Below are 25,305 nucleotides of genomic sequence, written 5' to 3'. Positions count from 1 at the left end.
GAATTGTTTTGAGGTAGAGAGATGACCCAGGAATATTGTAGGGGAAGGCGGTTGGAGAATGAGAGTTGCCATCCAGGACATTGGGACTGCTTCAGAGGGAAGGCAGTTTATCATCCTGGCTCAAAACCAAGTTTCAACATAGCTGGCTGGGACACCAGGCCAGCCCTTCAAAACTGGGATGTTACCAGCACGATACCTGGACACCCAGTCTGGGTCTGCATATTCCACAGCACTGTTTTGTCACTGACTTACATCAGTTCTGCTATTCCAGGTCCTGGCTATCTCCTGAGCAGAACTTGCTGTGCCTGCAAAATTGTTTCTGAGCTCACAATGCTCACAAGACTCTAGCTTGAAATTTCCAGACTCTTTTCTCATTTGTGACCGAAGCCAGATTTGAATGGAGTTGTCTAGATACATATATCCAGTATAGTATCCCTCAGGGATGCAATATCTCATGTTGCAAGAGCATCTGGCACCATTTTACTGTGTCAGCTTTCACATTTTTCCTAGGCTGGTTCCAACTGCATTCTTTGATCTCCTCATCCCACACACTTGCATCTTACAAGTGCTGGCAGTGTCTTCCTAAAGTATAAAAACATGTCCACTGAAACTAAAGGTAAAATAGCATAAAAGGTTCAAGGATAACATACTTTGGATAGGGGGTGGGGCAGGGAGACCAAATTAATATAGTCAGTTTGTGGCTGGGAGTCTGAGTATTTCTGACTGGCCTCATAATCCTTCTCTTAGTTTTGTTTATGGTGGGGGTAAAGATGATTGAGCCTCGTTGCATATGCACTCCACAATGGCAGTAAAGCTCTGTGGACAGCTGGGAGGGTTTTGACCTGCTGGGATTTACTGCCACGTGGGAATCCTCCTGATTTAGTAAAAGTCATTTTATGGCATTATCAGATTGTCATAGTTTGCCAAAGATTCCTTTCTGTGCTTGCTAAGAATGGACGCCGCCAGGCACCAGGGTAGCCAGTAGCCATGGCTTTGGGATTCGTAGTGAAGCGCTACCGCTGCTCTCACACCAGCTCTTTCTACTATCGGTAGGTCCTCTAATTTTTTTCTCAGTTCTTTGCAGTATGGAGATGGGGGGAGGGAGGAATAAGATAAATGGGAACAAATCTTGAAGTGTTTTCACTTTCTCATTCACTCATTCTACTTAATCCTGGATTAAAAAAAAAAAAAAAGTGGGTGATTTTTATCCTGTTTGAGATTTAGGGATAAAAATCTATTACACAATATACACTGTTAAGGCTTGACTCATTCAGGAGCTTGTACTCATTCAGCATATGTCATTTCTGTCTACGTAGAATGCCGGGTGGGGGAGAAGGGGAAGATGCAGGTTGTCTCTAAAGAAATGTCTCACTGTTCATGTGCTAGTGAGTGTTTCTCTCTGTCATTGCTTTCAGGTCTTATGTAGCTGCTTTGTTTTCCAGGAAAAATTGAACACGTCCACGATGTTAAGCTTCCTGTCATAAACCTTCCCTTTGTGGGTACAGACACTACCTACCCTGGCTACCTGTTCAGTTGACTCCTTTATAAACATCCCCTTTCATGGCAAATGCATTTCTGTAACCCACATCACACTGTCAGGCATGCAGGAAAAGAGGCTCCACCCTATGTAGTACATTTCCATAAATAACATTTAAATGAAACATTCTAGGTTAAGTATCTGCTTCAGCAAAATAAAGGAGTCTGAAATGATAGCAATAGGGACTGTGATTGCCATGGATGCAAGAGAAAAGATAATGTTATGATTGTGAAATTCAGCAGGATGTTCTGTGGCATCATATAAGATTTATGTTAGACAAGTTGTGATCTATAGGAGAGAGAGCTGGAAGGGCATTGAAATTAAACATACAGGATTCAAGCAATGAAGGCTCTTGTTGAAAGTGAATAGAGCTCAAGTGTAAATAAATAATCCAAAGTTTTTATCAATAAACATACATGGAATAAAACTGGTTAGACTTGTAGAAAGGTTGAGTGTGTAATAGGACGTTTTGCTAATTGATAGTTGGAAAAGCAAGCAGGGTGTGGTGCCTATAGAATGAATGCCTCTGATGGGAATCCACTGCGGCAGCCCTGGGAGAGTGCACCTGTACTTCCTGACTGAGATGCTCTTGCAGACTTTAGGGCTCAGTTCAGCCTGCCTGCCTGGGACTCCTAATTGCAATGTTCAGCAGAAACTCCACCACACGGGAATCCAGGTTCTCTGACTTTGTTGATAAGTATTGATTGAATTAAACTTTCTGATTTAGGGAAATATTTCTGTAAATGGGTGTTGTGTGGATTTTTCTGACGCATACAAGCAGAGCTTTCTACACAGCTTTTTAATGTGAAGACAGTTGAGACACATGGGTTTTAGTTGGGTGATTGGGCTGAGTAGGATTCAGCTCTGTTTAGTAATATAATTCTAATGAAAGTTCTTGAGCTTTACCTTGATTTGTTGATGAAGAAAAAATATGATGGGATTTTGTTCCTTCCCATTTAATATTTGGTTTTTAGATTATTGATATTCATGTGTTGGGTTTTGGAGAAATATAATACTCTTCCTAGTATGCTGAGTAATTGAAAGCTTCTTGTACTTTGTAGCTTGGCTTTTAAATAGGTCAAAATCAGCAGGACAGCTTCATCTCCAGAGCAATTAGGTTTTTAACCCTTTTCCCCCCATGCTTTCTGGAATACAGCAGTGACTCATTAATCGACTGCTGTGTGTCGGATGCTAGTATTGGAAGCTTGAGGTTTTTCGGTTCCCAGCCTCCTCTACTCACAACTGAAACTCTCCTGAAATGGAGAACTGTTGAATCATGGTGTGCGAGGAGAGAGGGTCAGATTGGGGTTGTAGTTGTATGGTGGTGTTGCTGAAGAGACCTTGTCAGTAGCAGTGGGATTCTGTTGCTGGGTCAGTAGTTTGGGGCATTGTCAAAGCTCTAATTTAGGAACATGCATACTTCACCATGAGGACCACTGCCCATCAGCATTTGGAAAGAGATGAGAAGTTAAAATGTTTCCCTGCATGCCCCTCCTACCGCTATTTCTCATGATAGAAATGAATTGTTAAGTGCAGATACACCTGTGGTTGGTTGATAATGAATCACTTTAACTGAGTGTTCTCTTGTGCAGAGTTTTTACCATGTGCAGTAGATAGAAGAAATAGCAAAGAAATGGTTAATTATGTAAAGATAAGTGTAATTGAAATCAGGATTTAGGTTGTTAATGAGGCTGTTTTAACAGAAACAGATTTGTGCAAACAAACCTTCCCCCACCCTGTACCAGCATGATCTTCCTGTTTATAGAAATCCTGCTTCTCTGGGATTACCTCTCTCTTCACAGACACTCTAAGCAGTACTCATTTTTCCAATAGCTTCCCATCTAATACAGGAAAAGGTCTTTTAATCTGGCATCATCACTGGACATTAGAAAATAAGTGAGTGGCTTTGGATTATTAACTGTGTGTATATGCCAGAGGGATAATGGGTAGGCAAACTGTTTATTTTATTAATTACAACAACAGAATGTTGGATGAGACTTTTTTAAGAGAAGTAGAAAACTATTTGAATAGAAATAGAACGTATTTCTATTACAATTGCCTTTACTGACTGAATTATGCCTAGAGCTGCCATTTCATACTTTTTTTAAAAACAGTTTTACCAAGAAATGAAAAATACATTGTGGTAATTGCAGATGCATTCATTCACATTTAACCCAACAAGCAGCTCCCCAGTGTTGTTGTGGTGTCAGGATGAGGCTGACTCCCCTGCACTGAGTTTTAATCAATTGATGGTTTTTTGCTTGGCAATGCTGAAAGGAGCTAATCACCAAAAAGAAGTCTGTGCAGGAGTAAATACAATCATTTCCAGGGATCACTAAAACATACACACAGCCTCTCTCCTCTGATCAGACAAAAACATTTATATCCCAGTTAATCTGAGATAAAACCACATTTAAATTTAGTAGGCTAAAGAGAGCGCAGCAGAGGAAACAAAACATGATAGTAAGAGATTTAGCTTGCAAGGTGGGTTATGGTTAATGTGTCCTAGTGGGGGAAGATCATATGTGAAGAAAGATAAATAGAACTTCTGTTATATATTCTTCTTCAGCCCCCAGCCCATTCCTAATAAGCCACTGGCTAGCAGCTCTTTAAAGATATTTCCCCCTCTTTGCCATTCTTTACTATCTAGGATCTAGTTAATTTGTTAAATCCAAGGAAAAGCCATTTGCTCCTTGCTTGAAAGGTCACCTTTGCCTTGTTGCAGAGCATGCTCCCTGAGCCCTGCTGGCTGCTGCTTCTCCCTACTGTCTTCCAGCTCTAACCTCCTTATAGATGCAGCACCATGGAAACAGGCCCAGCGTTGAGCTGGCTGCGCAGGCCAGGAACCTTGTTTGTGTCACCTGAGGGGCAGGATGCAGCGTGAAGGATGAGGAGAAGGAATATTACTAAGCATGTATGGACGGAGTGGCTTTTCTTCCTGCTCAATGTTCCGGCCTGGCTTGAAATTCACCTGAAACTTTTAACCGAAGGCTTAAGATAAAACTGCTGCAGGATTTTGTGCATTTCTTCCTCGGCACACCTGGATTTCTTTTCTGAGATGTAGCCCAGAAAAAGACTGGGAGGGGGCTGTGATGTGGCACCGCTATGATTTGGGGGTGTACTGCCAGATGGTTGTACAATTGCTTCATGTAGGTGTGCTTGATTGATGAGAATTACAGTGGATTGGTCACTTTAACCCTGGGATGATACAAATATGATTGCTTAAACCGGATTTGTGAAAAATTGCCTTTTTTTGGAAGAGGTGGTCTGCCTTCTCCCTTTTGACTTATTCTCCTGCTGTGAGTTGTTGGGGCTGGAATTAGCTCTGGGTGCTCTCAGCCAGCTTCCAGACATCACTCACTAAAGAACCTTCTGTTGGAACTGAATTTGCTGAGAATTTGGGAGAGTTGCCACTTGGGTAGCCAAGTGACCTCAGAAGTTCTTTCTTTAGAGGAGAAAATTTAAATTAGAGAGAGGATTTTGCATAGAATAATATTAAAGTGGTGCATTTTGGTGTTTATTTTAGACTTGCCCTACCTGATTACAGCAAGTGTTCAATTATACATGGCTGAGGTTTTAGTTTGGAATGGTACAAGCTGCTGCTGTAACCTATTATAAAAAAGCACAAGGCAAAGTGCTCATATCAATGTTGTCAATTTGTATTTGAAATAATTTTCGTAACATCCATCTTACCAGAATGCAGCTCTGCCTTCCGTTTAGGTCATTTTAATATATTTAATGTAACCTACATTTTCTCTGAGAATTTCTAAAGAGCTGTGTGAATCAATTGGAGTGCCAGAAGTAGCTGATCTTGTGCAAAACTGAAATGAGGTGAACTCTGCTTCCTTCTTAAGACATTTATTCTTCATGGCATCCATGGCATGGTAAACAGCTGTAGAAATGGTGAAAATGCAAACAAAAATGCATTTGGAGAAAAATCCTGTTTCCTAATATCCTTCAATAAAGTTGCTGCTGTGGTATTAAGAGTTTAAGATTTCTGTAATATTACAAAGTATTGGGCTTTCTTTAAAAAAAAAAAAAGAGTTTTTCCAGGGGAAGTACAATTTTTCAAAAAATAAAGCAACTACTATAGCTAACAATACCTTCCCAGTCCCACTTTGAATAACCATTTGTAAATGTTTGCAACTAAGGGCTTGTCTACACTTAAAACGCTACAGTGGCACAGCTGCGCTGCTGTAGTTCTTCAATGTAGACACTACCTATGGGGCAATGGGAGGGGATCTCCAGTCAGCATAGGTAATCCACCTCACCAAGAAGCGACAGTTAGATCAAGGGAAGAATTGTAGCACTGTCTGCATGGAGACTGAGGACATCTTAACAATGCTGCTGGGGGGTGTGGATTTTTCACACCCGTGACTGACATAGTTAAACTGACCTAATTTTCTAGTGGAGATCAGGCTGAAGTTTTTACATTGTGGCCCAACTGTGATGGGAAACCTCGGTGAGAAAGTATTGCTTTAAAATGCGGCTCAACTCTGAAAAGTGTGTGTAGAAATGGTGCCGGCCTATTCACACATCTGCTTCTCCTTATGCCTAGTCTCATTTGCTGTGCTTGGCTTAATAGTGATAGGGTTAAGCATGTTTTTAAGTGCTTTTCTGAATCGAGGCCTTGAGCAGAAATATGTTTTTCCTGCTTTTTTTTTTTTTTTTTTTTAAAACTCCTGTTCGCTCTGCAGCATCAAATGCAGCTGAGCGAGGGACCTGGATTCTTTCACTGTTTACTATCAGTCATTTCGTTGGCTAAGTTCCAGTTACAAGGATGATCCATTGTGCATGTGTAGCCCCACCAAAGTGGTGCCATGGGAAGCACCATTTTACCCTGCCAAATCTTTTATTCCAGGTAGTGATGCATGAGGAGGAAAAAACCTGAGGTGGAGTTCGGAGGATTAGGGGTACAAACAAACACAAAACTCCTCACTTGCAAACTGATTACATTTATTCTGGAGTTAGATACGTGGTACTTTACAGTGCTATTTTGACAGTAGAGTGAACTGTAAGAACTTTATCTCGTTCAGGGCTTGTCTGCATGAACCCTTAGTTCATAGCAAGCTGGGGTGTGAGTCTGCTGTGCACTAGCCTGCTGCACAAGTATGTGTGTGGCCCCTGCTGTAATGCACTTTGATCTACCCTGCTGTGAAACAGTAGATTAAGTGCACTAACAAACTTTTAGTGTGTGGCAGCAGGGTCCACATGGACACTTAGTTCCTGGCAGGCTACAACAGGGTAGATTTACACCCCAGCTGTCCACCAACTAAGTATTCGCATAGACAGGCCCTAACATACAAGTTTCGCGTTAAGTTTCATTCTGAAAATATGGCAAACCATTTGACATGCAAAACTGATCCCAAAACTCCAAAGGTGACAAGATAGCTGGAGGTGTGTTTCTTTGAGAAGGCAGCAAGAGCCAAAAGGGAAATTTGATTGAAGGAGGCCTGTATACATGAGAGAAATGCCTAGAGTGGTAGAGGATGAGGAGCAGACTAGAATGATCCCTGGAAGAGTTGGAGATGGGAGATTTCTGCAGTTGTCAAGGAGGAGGGTCAAGGAGGACCCATCAGCTGAAAAAGAGAATCGTTGTGTCCACAAGGAAGATAGAAGAAGCTTAGGGGAACCCCAAAGGAGGAGTGATAAGATAGGCTGAAAAAGACCGAGGAGATGGGAACAGTTAAAAGGTGGAAGGACCAGAGAAACAGAGGGATTGCAAAATTTTAGTTCAGGCAGCTGATCTGGGTAGGGTAAGGAAGCAACGGGGCTGCATGTCTGATTGTTTTTGTTTTCTTTGTGTTTCTATATTTTCCTCTCCTCAATATGCAGAGGTAAATCCCACTGATTGAAAAAATTGCCTGTTTTAAAGCGGGAAAATCTCATTTTGTATCAGAGTAGGAATTGGGGGGGGTGCAATACGTTTTGTTGCTATTAATGCATTTGATTAGTAATCAGCATTTAAATATTCCCAGTAGCATGTTGTCTACAGTAAGACAGATTTAAAGAGGAATGTACATTTTGTCAAGAATTTCAATTTTTCTTTTTTACTGTGTCAAAATGGCTGCAATTTGTATTTCTGTAAATCTACATCTCCTGGATTTGGGTGGTGGTGAGAATCTATATACTAGTCAGGTGCTAGTACCACAATTTTTTACTGTGTTAAAGTGTTACGCAACACCTTACGTTTGAGAAACTGAATAAATAATGCATGCAATGTATTTTCTTTAGGGTTATAAAGTACTTGTAAAAATTATGCAGACTGGTTAGCCCACCAGTCTCTATCTTGCTTTGTTCTGGTTCTTGCCAAATCATGTTTAGAAGAGTTCCTCCTCTTATTTTTTCCTTTTGCCCTCTTATAGGTCCCGTGGATTGCCAAAGCTGAAAGAATCTCGTTCACATGAGTCTTTGCTGAGCCCAGGCAGTGCAGTGGAGGCATTGGATCTTGGAACTGAAGAAAAAGTCTTTGTCAAACCACTTCACAGCAGTATCCTTGGACAAGACTTCTGTTTTGAGGTAAAGAAACCTCACCCTCTGAAAGTACAGATTGCATGGTGTAGTCAGTCTGTCTGTCTGACTCCCCAGTGTGCACCATTTTGTGATTTTTCTAACTGCTTGAACAAATCAGTTTTCTCAGACATTCTGAGATTATGATATGGATCATCGAATCATTGTAAGATTGTAAAGTCCTTGGGGCTAATGACATCAATCAGTCAAAGGGAAGAAATCTTTTCAGTGACTATACTCCTCTAATTGAACGTCTGCTTATCGGATAAATATCTAAGCATTTGTAATCTACATGCAGATATATGGCTTAAATTTACTTGTTGCACTCATAATTTGAGTTTGCTTACAATACATTTAAAAAAAACCCCAATTAAATACAACCAAATTGAGAAGTCAGCTGATATAAGAGCTCCCTTCCAAAAGCCCAGTCTGTTCTGACAGGTTATTGAGGGAAAGCTTGAGTAAATAGAGACCTTGCAAATATCCTGAAGGTTAACAAACTTGAGTTTTGTCAGGCAATCGAGGGATTAAATTCTGTGGCTCAGGGCTTCCACTGCTCCCTAGCCTACTCCCTCACTCCCCTGCGTTCATATTATGGGGCTGTTAGCAAGATATCACGTGAAGAAAGTGGTCTCTAAGATTGAAAGGTCTGTAAATGTTAGTGGAGGGCTACTGAAAGTGTATTACATAAGAGTGCTTTTAAACTGGATAAACCCTACCTAAAATGCATGTCTAAAGTTGACCGGATGAAGAGCATATTATCAAGTGTTACTTTTGGGTACGATCAAGGCTGTCATGGGCCCAATGGGTCTTCAGTGGAATCTGGCCCCAGGTGTCTAACTCTCTGAAGCAAAGATCTGTTTGCTACCATGAAAACTGCTCTATCAGAACAGTGAAAGAGTTTATAAACAGAGATAGGTAGGTTTGGGATTATTTTAAACAGAGGCCTTGGTTTTACTCAGTAACTTGACAAACACCCAAAAGCATTTATTCAGTTTAAAAAGTGTATTGATTAAACACAATAAGTAACAAGAAATCAGAACAGGCATTTATATTGAAACTCTGGTTGAGTGATTATGCAAAACAAACTTGATCAAAACCTTAAAAACCTTTCTCCTTTTGGAGGCAAAATATCAGTCTCTTATTTTCAGAACAACTTTTCTGTGATGGAAAGGGTTAATTTCACTTCAGTCCTGATGTGAGGAGGGCATTTACTTATCCTGCTCTTAACAGAGGACAAACACAAGGTGGAGGGATAGACAGGTTAGAAAAATAGGTGAAATACGGCTTTTGCTGATGTTTTTGGAACACTGGACCGCTGATGAGTTATAAGAGGATGCTTTTGTCTGGCATTGTCGACCATGATGCCTGCTATTTGGATCCTGGTTTACAATCTGGTCAGGGACGTCATCTTATTGGATCTTTTCATCTTGGACAAGGCAGGTTTAGATGAATACTACATAGTTGACTTCAGGTTTCAATGAAAAGCCATGAAAGTGATAGATAGGATAGAAAGAAAGAGGGGATGGGGGGCAGAAAATAACACAACAAAGGAAGGGAAAATGATGCACGATCTTACGGCAATTAGATATCCCCTCTGATGGGCTGAGGACTTGATGTCATGATCATGTGATGACTTTCAGCACTCACAGGTGAAAACAAAGTATCTTGAACAAGATTAAGCCAGCCGGCCTTCCTCCAAGGAAGAAAGTCCTTTAGATGAGTCAAGGAGAACTGAGCTGAGTTGCAGTGCTGGCAGTTCTGGGGATAAGGTGGGACAGGAGATGAGAGGGGGAGCTGAACTGAGCTGATCATGTCTTTTTTCACAGTCTCTTTTTAAGAAACCAAAAAAGGGGAAAAGTGGGTGTCATAGTTCATCCACCTTATTATTTTGTCCACCAATTAAGCCTCATGTCCATTACACCAATTTTGGTCTATTAACTTCTGGTTCCACATCTTCTGTTTTTAGCAAGCATAATTTCAACAGTCCTTGGATTATATCTATGTGGCCCTTTTGGTTTAGACTATTCAAGCTTCTTTGCTCCAAGTGGTGGTGGTCTGTTCCAAAGTAGAGTCAAACATTTTGGTTGTTTCAGCCCATTGAGGTGTGTTAGTACCCAGATTGTGCAGTTCTTAACTTTCTGAAGACAATATTTCCAATGACGTCCAGCACGGATTTTTGTTCATCAGGCCTTTCATCAACTCACTGCTAACTCTCTCTGTACACCTGCTTGGTTAATGATCAGCTTGTTCACCTCAGGGACCTTGGAGATATTGCAAGTATGTAAAAGCTGCAGTTCAGTTAGCATGTGCACAAATTTCAAATTGCTGACTACATCCTTGTTTTCCAATCTCTCAGAACATTTGGCTAGAACAGTGAGTTTCCCTTCAGTTTTATACCCATCTGAACAGAGGTTTTCTCTCTGCACCCTGTGTGCTTTTCCGGTTTGCTTCTTCCCTGCTCCCATATTTTGCTGCCTCATATGTACTCTCTGTTGCTGAAAAGTTGCCTATGACTTTGTTCCTTTTTACTTTTGCTGGTGTTGCTGGAACTGAAGCTGTTGCTTGTGTTTCAGGTAACCTACTCCAGCGGCAGTAAATGTTTCAGTTGTTCCTCCGCAGCAGAGAGAGACAAGTGGATGGAAAACCTACGCCGGACAGTTCAGCCAAACAAGGTAATAGAAGAGGAAGTTGCAGGAATGTTACCACCAGTAAAATGTACATGGTATGAGTGGATTCTTATCCAGATGATATATCAAACCATAGCAGAGGTGCTCACCTATTTAATTAGATCAATCACACCAAAGTAGCTATCTGAGAAAAGAGGCCACTCTCGGTGTATCAAAAGCCACTAGGCACTGCTTTATATAAAGTGCAGTTGGCTAAACCTTTAACAAATAGTTTCCTGTTATCTTGCCTCCTGATCCTCATCTCTCAGAACTTCTATCCAATGAGACTGATCAAGGAACAGTCATTGTCAGTCAGAGGAACTGCCTGGTTGCTGGGCTTTAGATTGGTTCCTTCTAAAGTGCATCTCAGGAGCAAGGAGACGGGAGTGTCATGGCCCAATAGAAGGGATAGATCTTGGTAACAGAGCAATTTCTCTATGTTTTTTTGTTTTTAAAGTTACTTAGTGACCAGAAATTTTATGAATCTGCCAGCTTCTCAATGGCAGAAGTGCAGAGCAAATTTGTGTTCTAAACCAATTTGAATACAGCTTTTCAAAGGTTATCAAATGTGTCATTGCGTAAGTGTTTTCTGTTTGAAAAGGAAATGCTCTTTTTCCTCGTTGTCTCTTAATCAACACTGAGCTCTTTTTTCTGCACAGGACAACTGTCGTCGCGCTGAGAATGTCCTCCGTCTCTGGATCATTGAGGCCAAGGACTTGGCCCCCAAGAAGAAATACTTCTGTGAGCTGTGCCTTGACGACACTCTGTTTGCCCGCACCACCAGCAAAACAAAAGCAGACAACATCTTCTGGGGTGAACACTTTGAGTTCTATGGCCTCCCGCCCCTCCATAGCATCACAGTTCACATCTATAAGGATGTGGAGAAGAAGAAGAAAAAAGACAAGAATAACTATGTAGGTCTGGTCAACATCCCCATGGCCAGTGTGACTGGCCGTCAGTTTGTGGAAAAGTGGTATCCAGTTAGCACTCCTACCCCCAATAAAGGGAAATCAGGGGGCCCTTCCATTCGGATCAAGTCCCGATACCAGACCATCACCATCCTCCCCATGGAGCAGTACAAAGAGTTTGCGGAGTTTGTTACCAACAACTACACCATGCTGTGTTCTGTGCTGGAACCTGTGATCAGCGTGAGGAACAAGGAAGAGATGGCCTGTGCTTTGGTGCACATTCTTCAAAGCACTGGCAGAGCCAAGGTAAGAGCAGGTGATAAGCAAGATCACAGTGGCTCCTGATGCTTTTCTCCCGGGTTAATAACACTGCCCTGACTAGGATAGCTGTGTTTGCATAAATATAAAATGGAATTTATACGAAGGGTGTGGTGTACTGTCTGGGGAATGGGTGTTGGAGGAGGGAATGCCACCAAAAGGGAGAGGCTGTAAAGGGGGAAGCGAAGTAAAGCAAAAAGAGCATTTTAAAGAAATCTGGGCAAATTCTCTATAAAAGGAAGGCAATATAGATGTGCAACACATTGCCAAAGGCAGAAGTAGAATTTGTAAGTGTGAATATATTCCAAAGAGCTAGATATAGGCACCTAGAGGATATCAGGGTAAAAACATTAGCCAAGTTGATGGAAAGACTTTTATAGCCTCCTACCATCACAGAATGTTAAGTTTCTTTACTGAGTGCACAAGAATATTTCCTTCATTGCTGAATAGATGATGCACCACCAACATCGTAGCATCAAGGGGCTTGCAAATAAAATTTTGTGAATGTGTCTTATAAACAGTGAACAACAAGGGTACGTCTTCACCACAATTAACTTGGGTGATTAGCACTCAGATTATCCTAGCCTGGGTGTGAGCAGCCACTCTGAAAAGCCATATCCACATTACTGCAATCTCACACTGGTGTTGCACTCACTTGTGTGTGTTGCACAGACTTCTGGGGCATATCCCATGCTGCTTTGTCTGCAATAAGTTGAGCTGCTTTATGATTCTATCACAGTGAATTGTGAAAGAACTAGTCTGTCCTTCTGGGCACATGGGGCATTGTGGGAAGACATTGGAGGACTATCAAGTATCAAGAACTCAAGTAGTTTAGCCTGCATCCTCGCTGCAAAGTGGGTAGTTTACCAGTCTGAGTGAAAGTGATACCCGAGTTCTAGCCTCTGACCCCCAGATATACCAGCTACCCTGAGACTTTAAAGCACAGCCAAACTAGAATGAGCTGGGTGCTGTGAGTGAATAGGAGTGTTTACATAATCCTTCCACTTCTATGCACTATATTTACCATCTTCCACTTCACACATCCCTCTAGGTAGAATGTCCTTTGTGGCCAATTGTGTTGAGCAGCAAATGGTACTGTATGAATTGTCTGATCTAGAGCAGTTTACAGCTAGAGTAGCTCCTGTTGTATTGAACTAAAATAATTCTGGCAAGCAGTCTCCAGATTCCTTCAGTGTTCACTGCAACAGATAAGTAATTTAGCATGTTACATCTCTGCCTTTGTAGTACTTGTATTTTGGGTTCTAATATACTGGAGGAGGATACTGTAACCTGGAGCTCTTAAATGAGCAAGCCAGGATTTGATTATATTGTTGTTACACTTGAATCCCATTTACACTGATTGGGAAAATTATTACCTTTTTCTTTTTTGTAAAAATTGGCAAGTAAATAACAATAAAGCAAATGTAATGTAGCTTGGTTATAGTTATTAGAAACTTCCTAGTGTACTAGGAATGTACTTCCATACATTTTGTCAAGTAGCATTTTACCGATATAAGACCTCACTACCTCACTGCGAGAGGCTGCCAATTCTTTCTGCAGCTTAGCAAGTTTCTATTGTATTATTCGTGGAAGCCTGATGGGGTGTTAAAAGATGTAGAAAACAAACAAAAATTTGGTGTCTGTCTGTAAGAGCTTTACAGTGGCTGGATCCTGGAAGAGGCTGAATGCTTCCTGTGGGATGCTGAGTGCCCTCAGCTCCCGCTGGAATAAGTAGCTGAGGAAATTTATTACCATTGCAGGACTGAGCCTGTATGAGGAGCTTACTTGATTCTTGCCCTTTGTTCTGTCTGGCCTGCCCTATAGCCTGAATGCAGTACAACACAATGTCAAATCAGGGCATAGTAGGAGTGCTAACTTGGTCTCCCAAATCCCCAGCCCATTTTATGCTCATTAATTTGATTGGTGTAAATCCTTCTTAACAAAATTTTTGTACTCAGGATTTGTTTTTCTCCTGATATTTTGAATTTGGATAGCAGGGAAACACACAGCTAGTTATCTATAACATAATTCAGTAAAGCATGACTATAACATATCAGCCATGGACCATGGAGGGGAGAGTACATGGATTCTGTTCAGTATCTGAATTAAATGTCAAAAAAGCTTGGCTCGAGGTATTTCTATTTAGGGGCTTGCTTCTTCCTTTGTAATTTTACAACCAGTCCCTAGCTACTACTGCAATTTTAGAAATGAGTCAAACAAATGACAGAGCTGGGCCTAGCGAAGCTGCCTATTGGCCTAGGCAGTGAGGTACTCAAATGTGAGGTGAGCTCTTGCTAATCTGTATAACCCCTGATGCTGTAGTAATGGCATGCCTTCCCCCTGGCCAGGCACTTCAGTTCAGTAATCCTCTCATCCCTTCTTGAGGAGTGCAGGGCTCCTGTATTCTTCATAGCTGGGTGCTAGAGCCCTCCCTGCCATTTAAAGAGCATCTTTGATTAATAAACCTTGTTCCTGCTGGACTTTTTTCCTCAGGACTTCTTGACAGATCTGGTGATGTCTGAGGTAGATCGCTGTGGGGAGCATGATGTTTTGATCTTCAGGGAGAACACGCTTGCAACCAAAGCCATTGAGGAGTACCTAAAGCTGGTAGGACAGAAGTATCTTCATGATGCACTAGGTAAGGAAGTACCAGACTCTCTCTCTCTGTTTCAGAGAACCTAGGGGCCAAATACTGTCCGAGAAATCAGCCAAGTAACTGGCCTGGACTTTGGGTATCCTGGTGGAAAATCCATTGACTGCTGCTCCAGCCTCTGGGCTAGAGTTGGGTCTGTGGCTCTAGGACCTCTATGTACTGGGATCCATGGCCCCAGGCCATATAGCAGCAGATCCACTGGCCCCACCTGCTTAGTCAATGCATGCAGAGGCACAAGTATCCCTCACCTAGGGGACTTGTGGCATGTCTCTTGCATGGACTCCTGAAATCCTGCTCTCTTGCCATGTGCAATAGGGCATCATTGGTTCTGCTGCAACTGGTCCCTTCTTGTTCATGGAAAGCAGAGACAAGATTTGGATCTTAAGATTTGCAGCCCCTGTAAAAAGACGGCACTCATGCATTTCTGGGTGGATTAGGGAGTCCTGTTCAATGAGTATCTCATCCCAGTGCTCTGCATTTTTCTAGGTACCATTTTTTCCCCTTGGTTCCCCTCATTGATTTGAATGTCATATCTCTTCATTATGATTTGTGAATCATTGGCTCTGGAGTACATGAATAGGGATAAAGGTGATTTTGATGATAAAACAATTAGGAAAGATACTGACAACATAGATGAAATTCAGTACTTTCGTGTTGTGCAAGCTTTGCATGTGGACATCGCAGGTGAATCCAGTATCACGTACAATCCCAGTTAAAACAAGTTAAGTGGAAATTTCAAAGAAAGGTCAGAAGTGTGCGGCGAAAGCTTGCATTGCCCCTTTTGTGGGGGGGAGGAACCATTATATTGAAGAGACATCCTACAGCAGGGCAGCCTGAAGTCCCCCCTGAAAACTGAGATGTACCTAGAGGCAGAAGGCTCAGGGCAAAGCTGATCTCATCCACTGGATTTTATTGCTGGGGCACCTCCAGCTAAGCTGTTCCTGTTCATTTGTCAAGGAAGGTACAAGTCCAAGCCAGTATTAGGGTTGGGTGCATGTATATATTATAATAAAGATTTGTCCATTTGCATACATATTAGATGCAGCTATTGGACTTCTGGCAAATTTCCAGTGACTCTGAGTCTCAAACTTTGGGCATGACCCCTGCTTTTGAGCAATTAATTCAATACACTGATAGTCACATTTCTCTTAATCCCACCTCAACTTTCTAAGTCTGCACCAGATGCAAACAGAAATATTTAGGATTTCATGTGACCTTGAGAGAATGAGGCTGTGAGACTAGTGAGCCTTACACACCAGGGGAGACAGCCTCAAGCTGTTCTGGTAAGCCTTTGAGGATGCTTGTCCTAAGTGCTCTTTACTGAGAGAAAAGAATAGAATCAATTCTTCCCCAGTCACTCATCTCACCCTACGTGCCTAGCTCTTGCACTTGTGATGTCCGAGGTCTTGACTCCAGTTCTAGGAGTCCTCAGACAGCTGCTGCCTTCTGGTCTCCACCCAAGGTCTGCTGAAACCTGGTGGGCCAAGAAGCTAGTAGGACTATAGCTTCAGCCAACGCTCCACCCACGGAAGCTCTGATTGGAGGATTGTCTGGCTCCACTAGTGGGGCCAACCACACTATTTAAGCCGGAAGGCGGCACAGAAAGTTTGTCCGAACAATAAGATGATTTCCTCTTGTGGCTGCATTGGACACTGCTCGTGCCTGCTTCCTGTCCCAATCCTGTTCCTGATTCCTGCTCCGCTCCTGCCTCGCCCTGCCTTCACTCCCGTTCCCACCTTGCTCCAGCCCCATGGTTGATCCTTGCTTATCCACTAGTTCCTGCTCTTACACCCCACTTCCAACCATGAGTTACCAGTCCTGGCTCCAATTCCTGACCCTAACTCTGGCTTGGTTCTGGCATTTGGTATCTGACCTCAGCTCTGAACCTCAGCTTCAGTTCCTGGTTCTCACTCTGGGTTGATCCCTGACTCTGGTAATTGGAAGTTGACTTTAGAGCTGCCCCTTGGCTTTGTTCCCCACCTGGATGGCTGCTCCGCCCACTAGACCTGACTCCTGCTCTGACTACTAGGCCAGATTGCCTGCATCCCCATAACAGCACTCACCCTCCCCCTTCCCCCCAAATTCCTGCCTTCCTATTCTAATCCTCCCAGCAAGCCCATGCTGCTTGTCTCCCAGTCTTACCAGCACAGAGATACTGCCAGCTGTGTGCCAGTTCCTCCCTATTCCCCGTCTTTGCTCCTGACACATGCCACTGCCAAACAAGTAATCCCAATCCTACAAGTGCTATCCCAACATTGGGTATGTCTACACAGCAGCTAGAACCCAAGGCTGGTCTGTACAGCTATTTCATTGCTGTGTAGAGAGGTCTGGGCTATGAGGTGGAAGGGTCCCAAATCAGGCTCCAGCCTGAGCCTGAAAGTCTACACAGCAATGAAACAGCCCCTTAGCATGAGCCCAAGTCAGCTGGCACAGGTCAGCTGGAGGCTTTTCTTTGCTGTGTGGACATATTGTGATGAGGTGGAGTAGGCTTAGAGGCCCAGCTGGAGGCCTCTGGGTCCTGCTACACTGGTGTTCCAGGAAAGGAGCAGTGGAGCTAAGTCCTACTAGAGAGACTGCACAGGAAGCAGCCAATCAGGAGGAGGCTGCAAAAGACTAGCCAATCACAGGGTTTCAGGCTTGTATAAAAGCAGCTGCAGGGCAGAGTCAGTTTGCTGGAGCCAGAGGACTGCAGTTAGTGCTCCTGGCTAGCCAAAGGGAACTGCAGCACCAGGGAAAGCTCAGTGCTGGCAGGGAAGCAGAAAATGCTTCTGGCTGGTTGCTGGGCCTGAACATACAAGAGCCCTGAGGTAAGAGTGAAGGATGGAGCCAAGAGGAAGTGCTCCAGGGAACAGAAAGCAGTTTAGTTAAAGGGACACTGTGGCGCGTGGCTGCTATTCTTAGGGTCCCTGGGCTGGGATCCAAAGGAGTGGACGGGGCTGGGTCTGTCCCATACACCCCTGGGGAAGTGGCCTATAATTGCACTGTGATAAACCCCCAGAAGGGGAGCTGAACTACTTAGTGGCGCAGCTGGATTGCTGTGGCCAGAAAGACCTGGAGAGGAAAAACCATTGTCTCCAGGGAAGAAGCCCTGGTGGGACAGCCCGATACCTGGGCTGGGACTATTTCAAGACTGCAGACACACAAGATGAGAAGGGGTGCTCATGAGAGGTGGGTGCTGTGCCAGTACGCATTCCCTTTGAGACTCAGAATGCTAACAGTTCCCATTAAATGGATAGCCTCTCTACAATGAGCCATGGCCAGCTGTATGCTGGTTCCTCTCCTGCCCAAGGTCCCTACGTGAGCCACCTATCCTCTTCTGGTTTTTGGCCTAGGGAGAGACTGGAAATAGATACAGGCCAAGTTAAATCATATCAGAACTGCTTGATTGCTTCCAAGAGACTTAGCCCTACTCCCCAGTGGCCTGGAAACTGGCCAGTCATCCAGGTGTTAGTCTTGGCCAAATTAATCAATGTCTCAAATCAGACACTGAGATGTGATTATGTGCATTTTGGGTGTATTGTGTATGTCTTTTAAAAGCAACCTTAAGGTGCTATTCACCATGAATAAAGGTGACAGAATCTAGCCCAGTATTTGGAGGCAAGCAGCATTTTGCTTAATGCCTTGTTTTCTGGCAGATTAAATTACCGTCTTTTGATTCAGTACATTACATTTGACTGAGAGTCCTTTTAATGTGCAGTAATTACATAGATATTTTGAAATTAATAACATCGTTTCGGACATCAGTGCTAAGCGATAAAATTGTGAATCATAGAAGTTAGAGATGGAAAAAGACCTGTTAGGTCATCCACCTTGTTTCCAGCCTACGGCAAGATTGCTCTTCAAAATATATTTATCTATTTTAAAATGTTTCACACAATAAGGTCAATTAGGTTCCATATTCTATGAAACAATTAAACCACACTGAATTCAGTATTAGGTGTATATAGTATAACCCCCAAGCACATTTTAATACATGATTAGGATCTGGCTAAGGACCACTGAGAGCAAGTTATAAGTGCATGAAAGGAGATTCAGGAAACTATTGTTGCAACCAGAGTTTGCTCACCCAAAAGCGGTGCTGAAAATATAGCAAATAACACTAATCTAGCTGCCCTCAGCATAACTTTTCTGTAATAGAGCCCAGATTGGTTTAAAAAATAATCAGTTAGTCTGTTATCAAATTGTTCATCAGCCAAACATACTTGTTTTGATTATACTACAGCATTGCTCTTTACTGGGTTGACTCTATTTTCTTTTGTCTTGAAATGCTGCTTTCTTAGAAGTACTAAGTAACACTCCTAACAGCTTTATTCTGTGCTGTTGACATTTCCCTCTAATCCTTTAATGGCCCAATTTCAACCCCTTATAGTAAAGTAAACCCCACCATCCCCAGTCTGAAATAATGTGTCCAATTTCAGTTACCTCACTTTAAAAAAGAGAGGGTAGAAATTTAAAAGCTCTAAAAATAGGCAACAAAAATTCCATAAAATGTAAGGATGATAAGAGACTGCATAAACCAGGATTATTTAGCCTGGATTGAATTATTCACAATTGCAAAGAGCAGAGTGAAAACTGATGAGTCTTTCTTTTTACCTTGTCTTATAATACAAGAACCAGGTGACACTCAATAAAATTAAAGGACAGTAGATTTAGAACTAATAAAAATAAAAAGTATTGTCAGATTCATTGCCAAAGAAGGTAATAAAGACAAATAGCCTGGCTTTGTTTTTTAAAGGGACGGATAATTTTATGATCACTAATAACATTTGTATCTATTCAAAAAGAGTAAGGATAATCGTTCTTCAGGGTATAAGCCGATAGCTTGCAGGCGTCAGAAAGGAATTCCCCTTCCCCCACATGTACAACAGTTGCACAGCTGGCTAGGTTCATTATTTCGGGAGGAGAGAAAAGGGGATTTACCTTCCTCTGAAGCATCAGTTGTTGGCCAGAACACAATGGCCTGATCCAGTATGACAAATCCTATGTTTGAAAACAGTTATGAGGAGTCGTGCCCTCCACATCTGGTGTCTGGACACTACCTCATGACAGGTGATGGGTGCAGAAAATGCAATTGCCAAGGAGAGGCATAAACAGGATTTAAAAATATACCAAGGAGACTTTTCTATAATTGCCATTGTTTGTACCCCTCTTCTTTTACAGGGGAATTCATCAAGGCTTTGTACGAGTCAGATGAGAACTGTGAAGTTGATCCCAGCAAATGTTCGTCCAGTGAATTAACTGATCATCAGAGCAACTTGAAAATGTGTTGTGAGCTGGCCTTCTGCAAGATTATTAATTCCTACTGGTGAGTGCCTTCCAATCACTCATTGACTACTTGATTTGACCATTTGGTTAGGAAAGGCAAAAGTGGTATCCATTTCTCTCCAAAATATGGGAAAGCAGAAATTGCAGCGAGACTGAGGACAACACACTTCCATATATTATTGTAGCTTGAGTTCCTGTGGCTTAATACTCTTCACACAACATCACAGAGGGCAGGTCCATCCAAGCAAGGAGGCCTGACGCCACCCGCTGTCCTATGTACTGCACCATATAGGAATGTCCCCTGAAATATTTACTATGGCAAGGGAAATATAGTGAATGATGATTGAATCAATAATGGGAAACTTCAAAAGTTCAATTTGAACTTTGAATAAGCAGCTGATGCTTATGTGAAATGTTTTTCAGACCTTTTAGATCTGCAAAAGTGGTCTGGAGATTGTATTGTGGGAGAAGCTTCACTGGGAGATTTTTATTAGTGTTGACTCCTCACCAAACTGGAAACACTGAAATCCTGACTTTTCTGCTTCAGACCAGGACAAATGCAAAGTAATAAAAAAAAAAGTTAACTCAGCATTCAGAATCTTAAATCCAATTATAGAAATGAGCAACAGTTCAGTGTGAATCTGATTTTTTTTTTTTTTTTTTTAATGAACTAATTTTCCATTCACTTCAAACTATGGATGGATGGTTCTTAAGCTGTCAGTCAAAGTGAATGAAAATAATTTAGTTTTATATCTTCAAGAGGGATGCTTTGAATAGTACTTAAGTGTACCAAATAAAATGGTGATCTGGGAGCTCAGACTAGAAACCTAATAACATTTTGTGATCTGAAATAACAGAATTGTAGCCAGTGTTTCTACTTCTCGTGTTTTTGCATTTCCTATGATGGACCATCAATTCAACCTGTTGCATTTCATATTCTTGCCATTTTATTGATTGATTTCATTGTTTGCAGTGTGTTTCCTCGTGAGCTGAAGGAGGTGTTTGCATCCTGGAAGCAGAAGTGTCTCGGTCGGGGCAAGCAGGACATCAGCGAACGCCTGATCAGCGCCTCACTCTTCCTCCGTTTCCTGTGTCCTGCTATCATGTCCCCTAGTCTCTTCAGTCTCATGCAGGAGTATCCTGATGACCGGACGTCTCGCACGCTGACGCTCATTGCTAAAGTCATTCAGAATCTTGCCAACTTTGCGAAGTAGGTGACAGTAGCATGTTAGCCCCGAAACAACAAAAAAACAATTCTTCAGGGGTGTAAGTCTCACTGCATGTTACTGAGGAAGAGAAAGGAGAGCTCTCTGTAAATGCAACTCTGAAGCGGAATCTTAGGAATACTGTGTGAAACTTTAGAAGGGGAGGATGCTTTTCCACCCACACAGTGTGTGTCTACATAAATTAATAAGGGTTTAGATGTGTATACGGTCGACCAGATTCTGTTTTCAGGAGTAACTCCATTGAAGTCAGTAAAATGATACTGGTGTAATCTATTGTAACTGAGAACAGAATCAGATGTGCTCTGTGTAAGTACATATACATGTTGTTTTTTACTGGATCTCATTATCACTAAAGAATACAAGTAAAATTCACCCTGAGGAGGATAACTTTTTATCCAAACTCCCAACCAAAGGAATAATGCAAAGGACATATGCCCAGAGTCTCCAAAAGGGTAGTGAGTGGGGGGGAGGGGAGGGAACGGCGCCCGTCACCCAGTGGTATGAACAGTGGATTTTTAGTATCCAGGTGAGTCAAGGAAAGCAGTGGGATTCTTCAATCACTTGGCCCTCCTCTCTCTCTCCTTACCCCAGGAAGAAAGATAAAGGGAAAAGCCTTAGAATAATTAAGTCTCTGAACACTTATGCATTGTATTCTGTGTAGAGGTCATTGACTGTCTCTTTCCCCTCTAGGTTTGGTAACAAAGAGGAATATATGGCCTTCATGAATGATTTCCTGGAACATGAATGGGGGGGAATGAAGCGCTTCCTGCTGGAGATCTCTAACCCAGACACCATCTCAAACACCCCTGGGTTTGAAGGCTACATTGACCTGGGCAGGGAGCTCTCAGTTTTGCACTCCCTATTATGGGAGGTTGTGTCCCAACTTGATAAGGTAAAGCAAGCTGGAGGGCTGGGAGGGTGAATTTTGCAATATCATAGCAACTGTCACCACTGAGAAATATCCAAGGAGTGGCCAAGTCCTATTTCATGGAGAACTTTCTAAAGTTCAGTAACTCTTTAGAAAAGCATGTGACTGTGGTGTTGAATCATTATCCTTTCAATGATTCTAGATCAAGGCCTACCTCATGCAAGACCTCTGAGGCCTTGAAGAGGATGTGTGAGGTAGTTGTGCTCCAGCACAAGGGTAAATGCTTTCCAGAGGCTTAAGTAAGACTGAGTGTTCAGTGTTGCCCTCTGCACTGTGTTATGAAGCCTCCCTGAACACCTACTCCCTCACTCACAAGTTTACAGGATAAAAAGGGATAGGGCTTGAAGGGAGAATGGGAATGTATGTGGAGACTGTGTGTTTCTTTGCTGCACGTTTCCTTCTGAGACTTTACTCCTCTTCCCCAATTGAAGTAGTTCAGCAGCCATGCAGCAGTGCACTCATTAAGGGCCTGAGCCAAAGCCTGCTGAAGTCAATCGGAATCTTCCTGCTGATTACAACAGGCTTTAGATCAGGCCTTGGCATAAAATCAGGTTCCCTGTGCATGCCCTGTCCCATTTGTATTTTTACATGCCCCATACTCTGAACAGTAAAGCTGGTTCTCTAAGCACCAATACTGCAAGCTCTTGAGATCTGAAAACCAGGCGATGTCCATTCTGCTACCTACCTCATCACCGGCAATGGACATTCTGTCATCCGCATTTAGCCGGCAAGTTGACTGATACCTGAGGCAGAACAGACTCCGGCTTCCTTTTCCATAGCTTTGTGGGCTCTGCAGGGCAACAGGATTAAAAACTGGTCAGTAGAGAAAGGACTTGGACACAAGGAACACAAGTTGTTGAATAAGATGTTGCCATTTTTACATGTTTACAAGTGTTTGGCTATTCCCATCACACTGCAGAGTTTTCAAACCGCATTGCGTTGTCTGCAGTTACAGATTACATTTACACTGTACCAGTCAGGTCTTTTCTTTTCAAATGGGAAGTAAGGTGTTCTGCAGAGAGCTGCTAATAATATTTTGTTACTCATAATGTTTGTAGAAATAATGACTTATTAAAATATTTATTTCCTACTGGTACAGTATAAAAATATTTGTGTTGGTGTAGTAGAGTAAATTTAAATGTCCTTGATGCATGAAGATAAAAACATAAAATCTTAGTTTGATAAGGATTTGTGGATTTGTCTGTCAGTTTCTCTTCTACATGCATACATTTTTGCACGCTAAATGTCACATGCAGTAAAATTTCTCCTACAAAGACTGTTTTCCTAAGACCACCACCTGAGCCCAAATGGCCAGATCCTGAGTTCATGTAAATCTGTGTAGCTCCTTTGACACTACTGGGGCTGTGCCAGTTAATCTCAACTGACGATCTGGCCCACAGGCCGAAAGCTTCAGGCGCTGCCCAAAGGAAAAACAAGAAAAAACCCTTCTGTAGGACTGGACTGAACTTTTGGATTTGCTGGTATCAGATCTGACATCACAGTTACTAGGGGCTGTGGAGCTGTTCTCAAAGTGCAAATAAGTGGTACAAGGCTTGAGAGTGGAGGCAGGTATAGGATTAAGCCAAAGCATACTTTGCTCTTTTCCCAGTCCAGTATATCATAACAAGTTTTGGGAGAGTGATTTTGTTGTGTGCTAAAATGGGAATTAAGGGTTAATGCTATACTGCCATGTTATACTGCCATCACTGTGGGCAATGCTTACTGGGAAAGAGAATAAATTAAGTTACTGGGAAAAAGCTGGAGATTTTAATAAAGGAGAAATAACTGGGAGAAACAAGCAGGTATAAAGTAATTTTCCACTGTAGGCAACTGACTAGATACCTGTTTCTGGGGGGGAGCAGGGGAACCTGCCTTTGACCAGAAGGTAGTCTTTGTAATGGGCTTTACTGTGTAATAATACCTCCCTTACCCCTACCTTCAGTCCCCAAAACCAGTGGCAATGTGTAGATGCCAAAGTCACCTTATAAACACAGGGCAGATTTTTCAGAGAACAGAAAATCTGAACAGCAGGCTGCATGGCAGGGATATAATTTTGGTAGCACTCTGCTTTATGGTCAGTTGCAGTTGTGTAAAGCCTTGCCAGACTTAAATGTCAAGAGGCAAGATAATTCGTCACTGACTGAAGTGAAGATATTGGGATGGATGTTACTGGAGTTTTCATTCAGTTTATTTTAATTTCATTGTAAGTGGTGAAAGCCACCTTAGCTCCCAGGTTTTGATAGCACCTTGGTAAGAAACTTGCATCAGTGTACAATGCCAAAAGAAGAAGGTTGATGAAATGGAAACCTCCTTCCCCATAATCCTTTCAATTCTTTCATGGATCCCCTGAATGCAGCACCCCCTTTTCTGTTGGCATGCATTTCTTTTACCACATGACCCCTTTTGCCTGAAAAGTTCCCTCCCATTAGCTGATTCTGTAGTCTCTGAATCCCCTTTAATTAGTAGTTACTATAGTTTTTACCTTGACTCCACCCTGGATTTAGTTTGCTTTGCATGACAGTTTTGCGTTGGAATGGCAGTAGTTTGGTTTTATTGAGCATGAATTTTATTTTGGGGGTCAATCCTAATTTCTTTTCTATTTCCTTTTCTTTCCTCAATGTCTGCTGCACCCTGTTTCGTCTCCTTCATTCATCTCGTCGCCGTGGTTATGCTGCTCCGTAACAATGCATTATGATCCTGCCACACCCACACACAAACACCCACCCTCCTTCCTTCCAACCTTCACCCCTCCGTCTCTCTGCATCGTTATCAAACAATGGCGGATGTCGCGGTGCTTATTGTCCAATCAGGGTGAAAATTCCTTCCTACAGGCGACCGTGGCAAAACTTGGACCCCTCCCTCGCATTCTTGCTGATATCACCAAGTCAATGACCAATCCTACTCCAATACAGCAGCAGCTGCGGCGTTTCACCGAGCACAGCTCTAGTCCAAATGTCAGTGGCAGTCTCTCCTCAGGGCTTCAGAAGATATTCGAGGACCCCACTGACGGGTATGTAACAGCGAGAGTTCAAGAGAAGAGATGAAGCAGAAGGGATGTAGGATCAGGCGGGATGTAAGATTGTGTTATGAGAACCCCTGTCCAACCACAGTCACCCCAAATTTTTAACTAGGAAAGTGGTAAGACTCAGAATTGGTATCTGTTGTAGTGAGGACAGGATCCCACTGAGATATGCAAGGACTAGTGCGAAGACCTGTAAACTTTTGACTTAACCAGGACGCTGGGGTTTGCCTAAAAAGTCAATGACTTAGGATATTGAAACCAAACCTTAC

The 25,305-nt window shown here is 42.5% G+C and overlaps 1 protein-coding gene across 3 annotated transcripts in view; it reads left to right on the top strand.

The window, feature by feature from the left end:
* Positions 1-25,305, top strand: part of RASAL2 (RAS protein activator like 2) — a 254,979-nt gene that overhangs the window by 210,267 nt on the left and 19,407 nt on the right. For all 3 annotated transcript variants that reach the window (XM_067532597.1, XM_067532595.1, XM_067532596.1), the window contains 8 exons: positions 7,903-8,056; positions 10,624-10,722; positions 11,376-11,930; positions 14,436-14,580; positions 19,756-19,900; positions 20,834-21,070; positions 21,777-21,978; positions 24,846-25,024. In XM_067532597.1, the coding sequence (XP_067388698.1) occupies positions 7,903-8,056; positions 10,624-10,722; positions 11,376-11,930; positions 14,436-14,580; positions 19,756-19,900; positions 20,834-21,070; positions 21,777-21,978; positions 24,846-25,024 (1,716 nt within the window). The remainder of the gene's footprint in view (positions 1-7,902; positions 8,057-10,623; positions 10,723-11,375; positions 11,931-14,435; positions 14,581-19,755; positions 19,901-20,833; positions 21,071-21,776; positions 21,979-24,845; positions 25,025-25,305) is intronic.

The sequence above is a fragment of the Emydura macquarii genome, unplaced genomic scaffold, assembly GCF_026122565.2.
Source record: "Emydura macquarii macquarii isolate MOO-44397 ecotype Brisbane River unplaced genomic scaffold, CSIRO-AGI_Emac_v2 contig_3287, whole genome shotgun sequence".
Classification (NCBI taxonomy): Eukaryota; Metazoa; Chordata; order Testudines; family Chelidae; genus Emydura; species Emydura macquarii.
The sequence above is the reverse complement of the archived record's forward strand: the minus strand, read 5'-3'. Positions and strand labels throughout refer to the sequence as shown.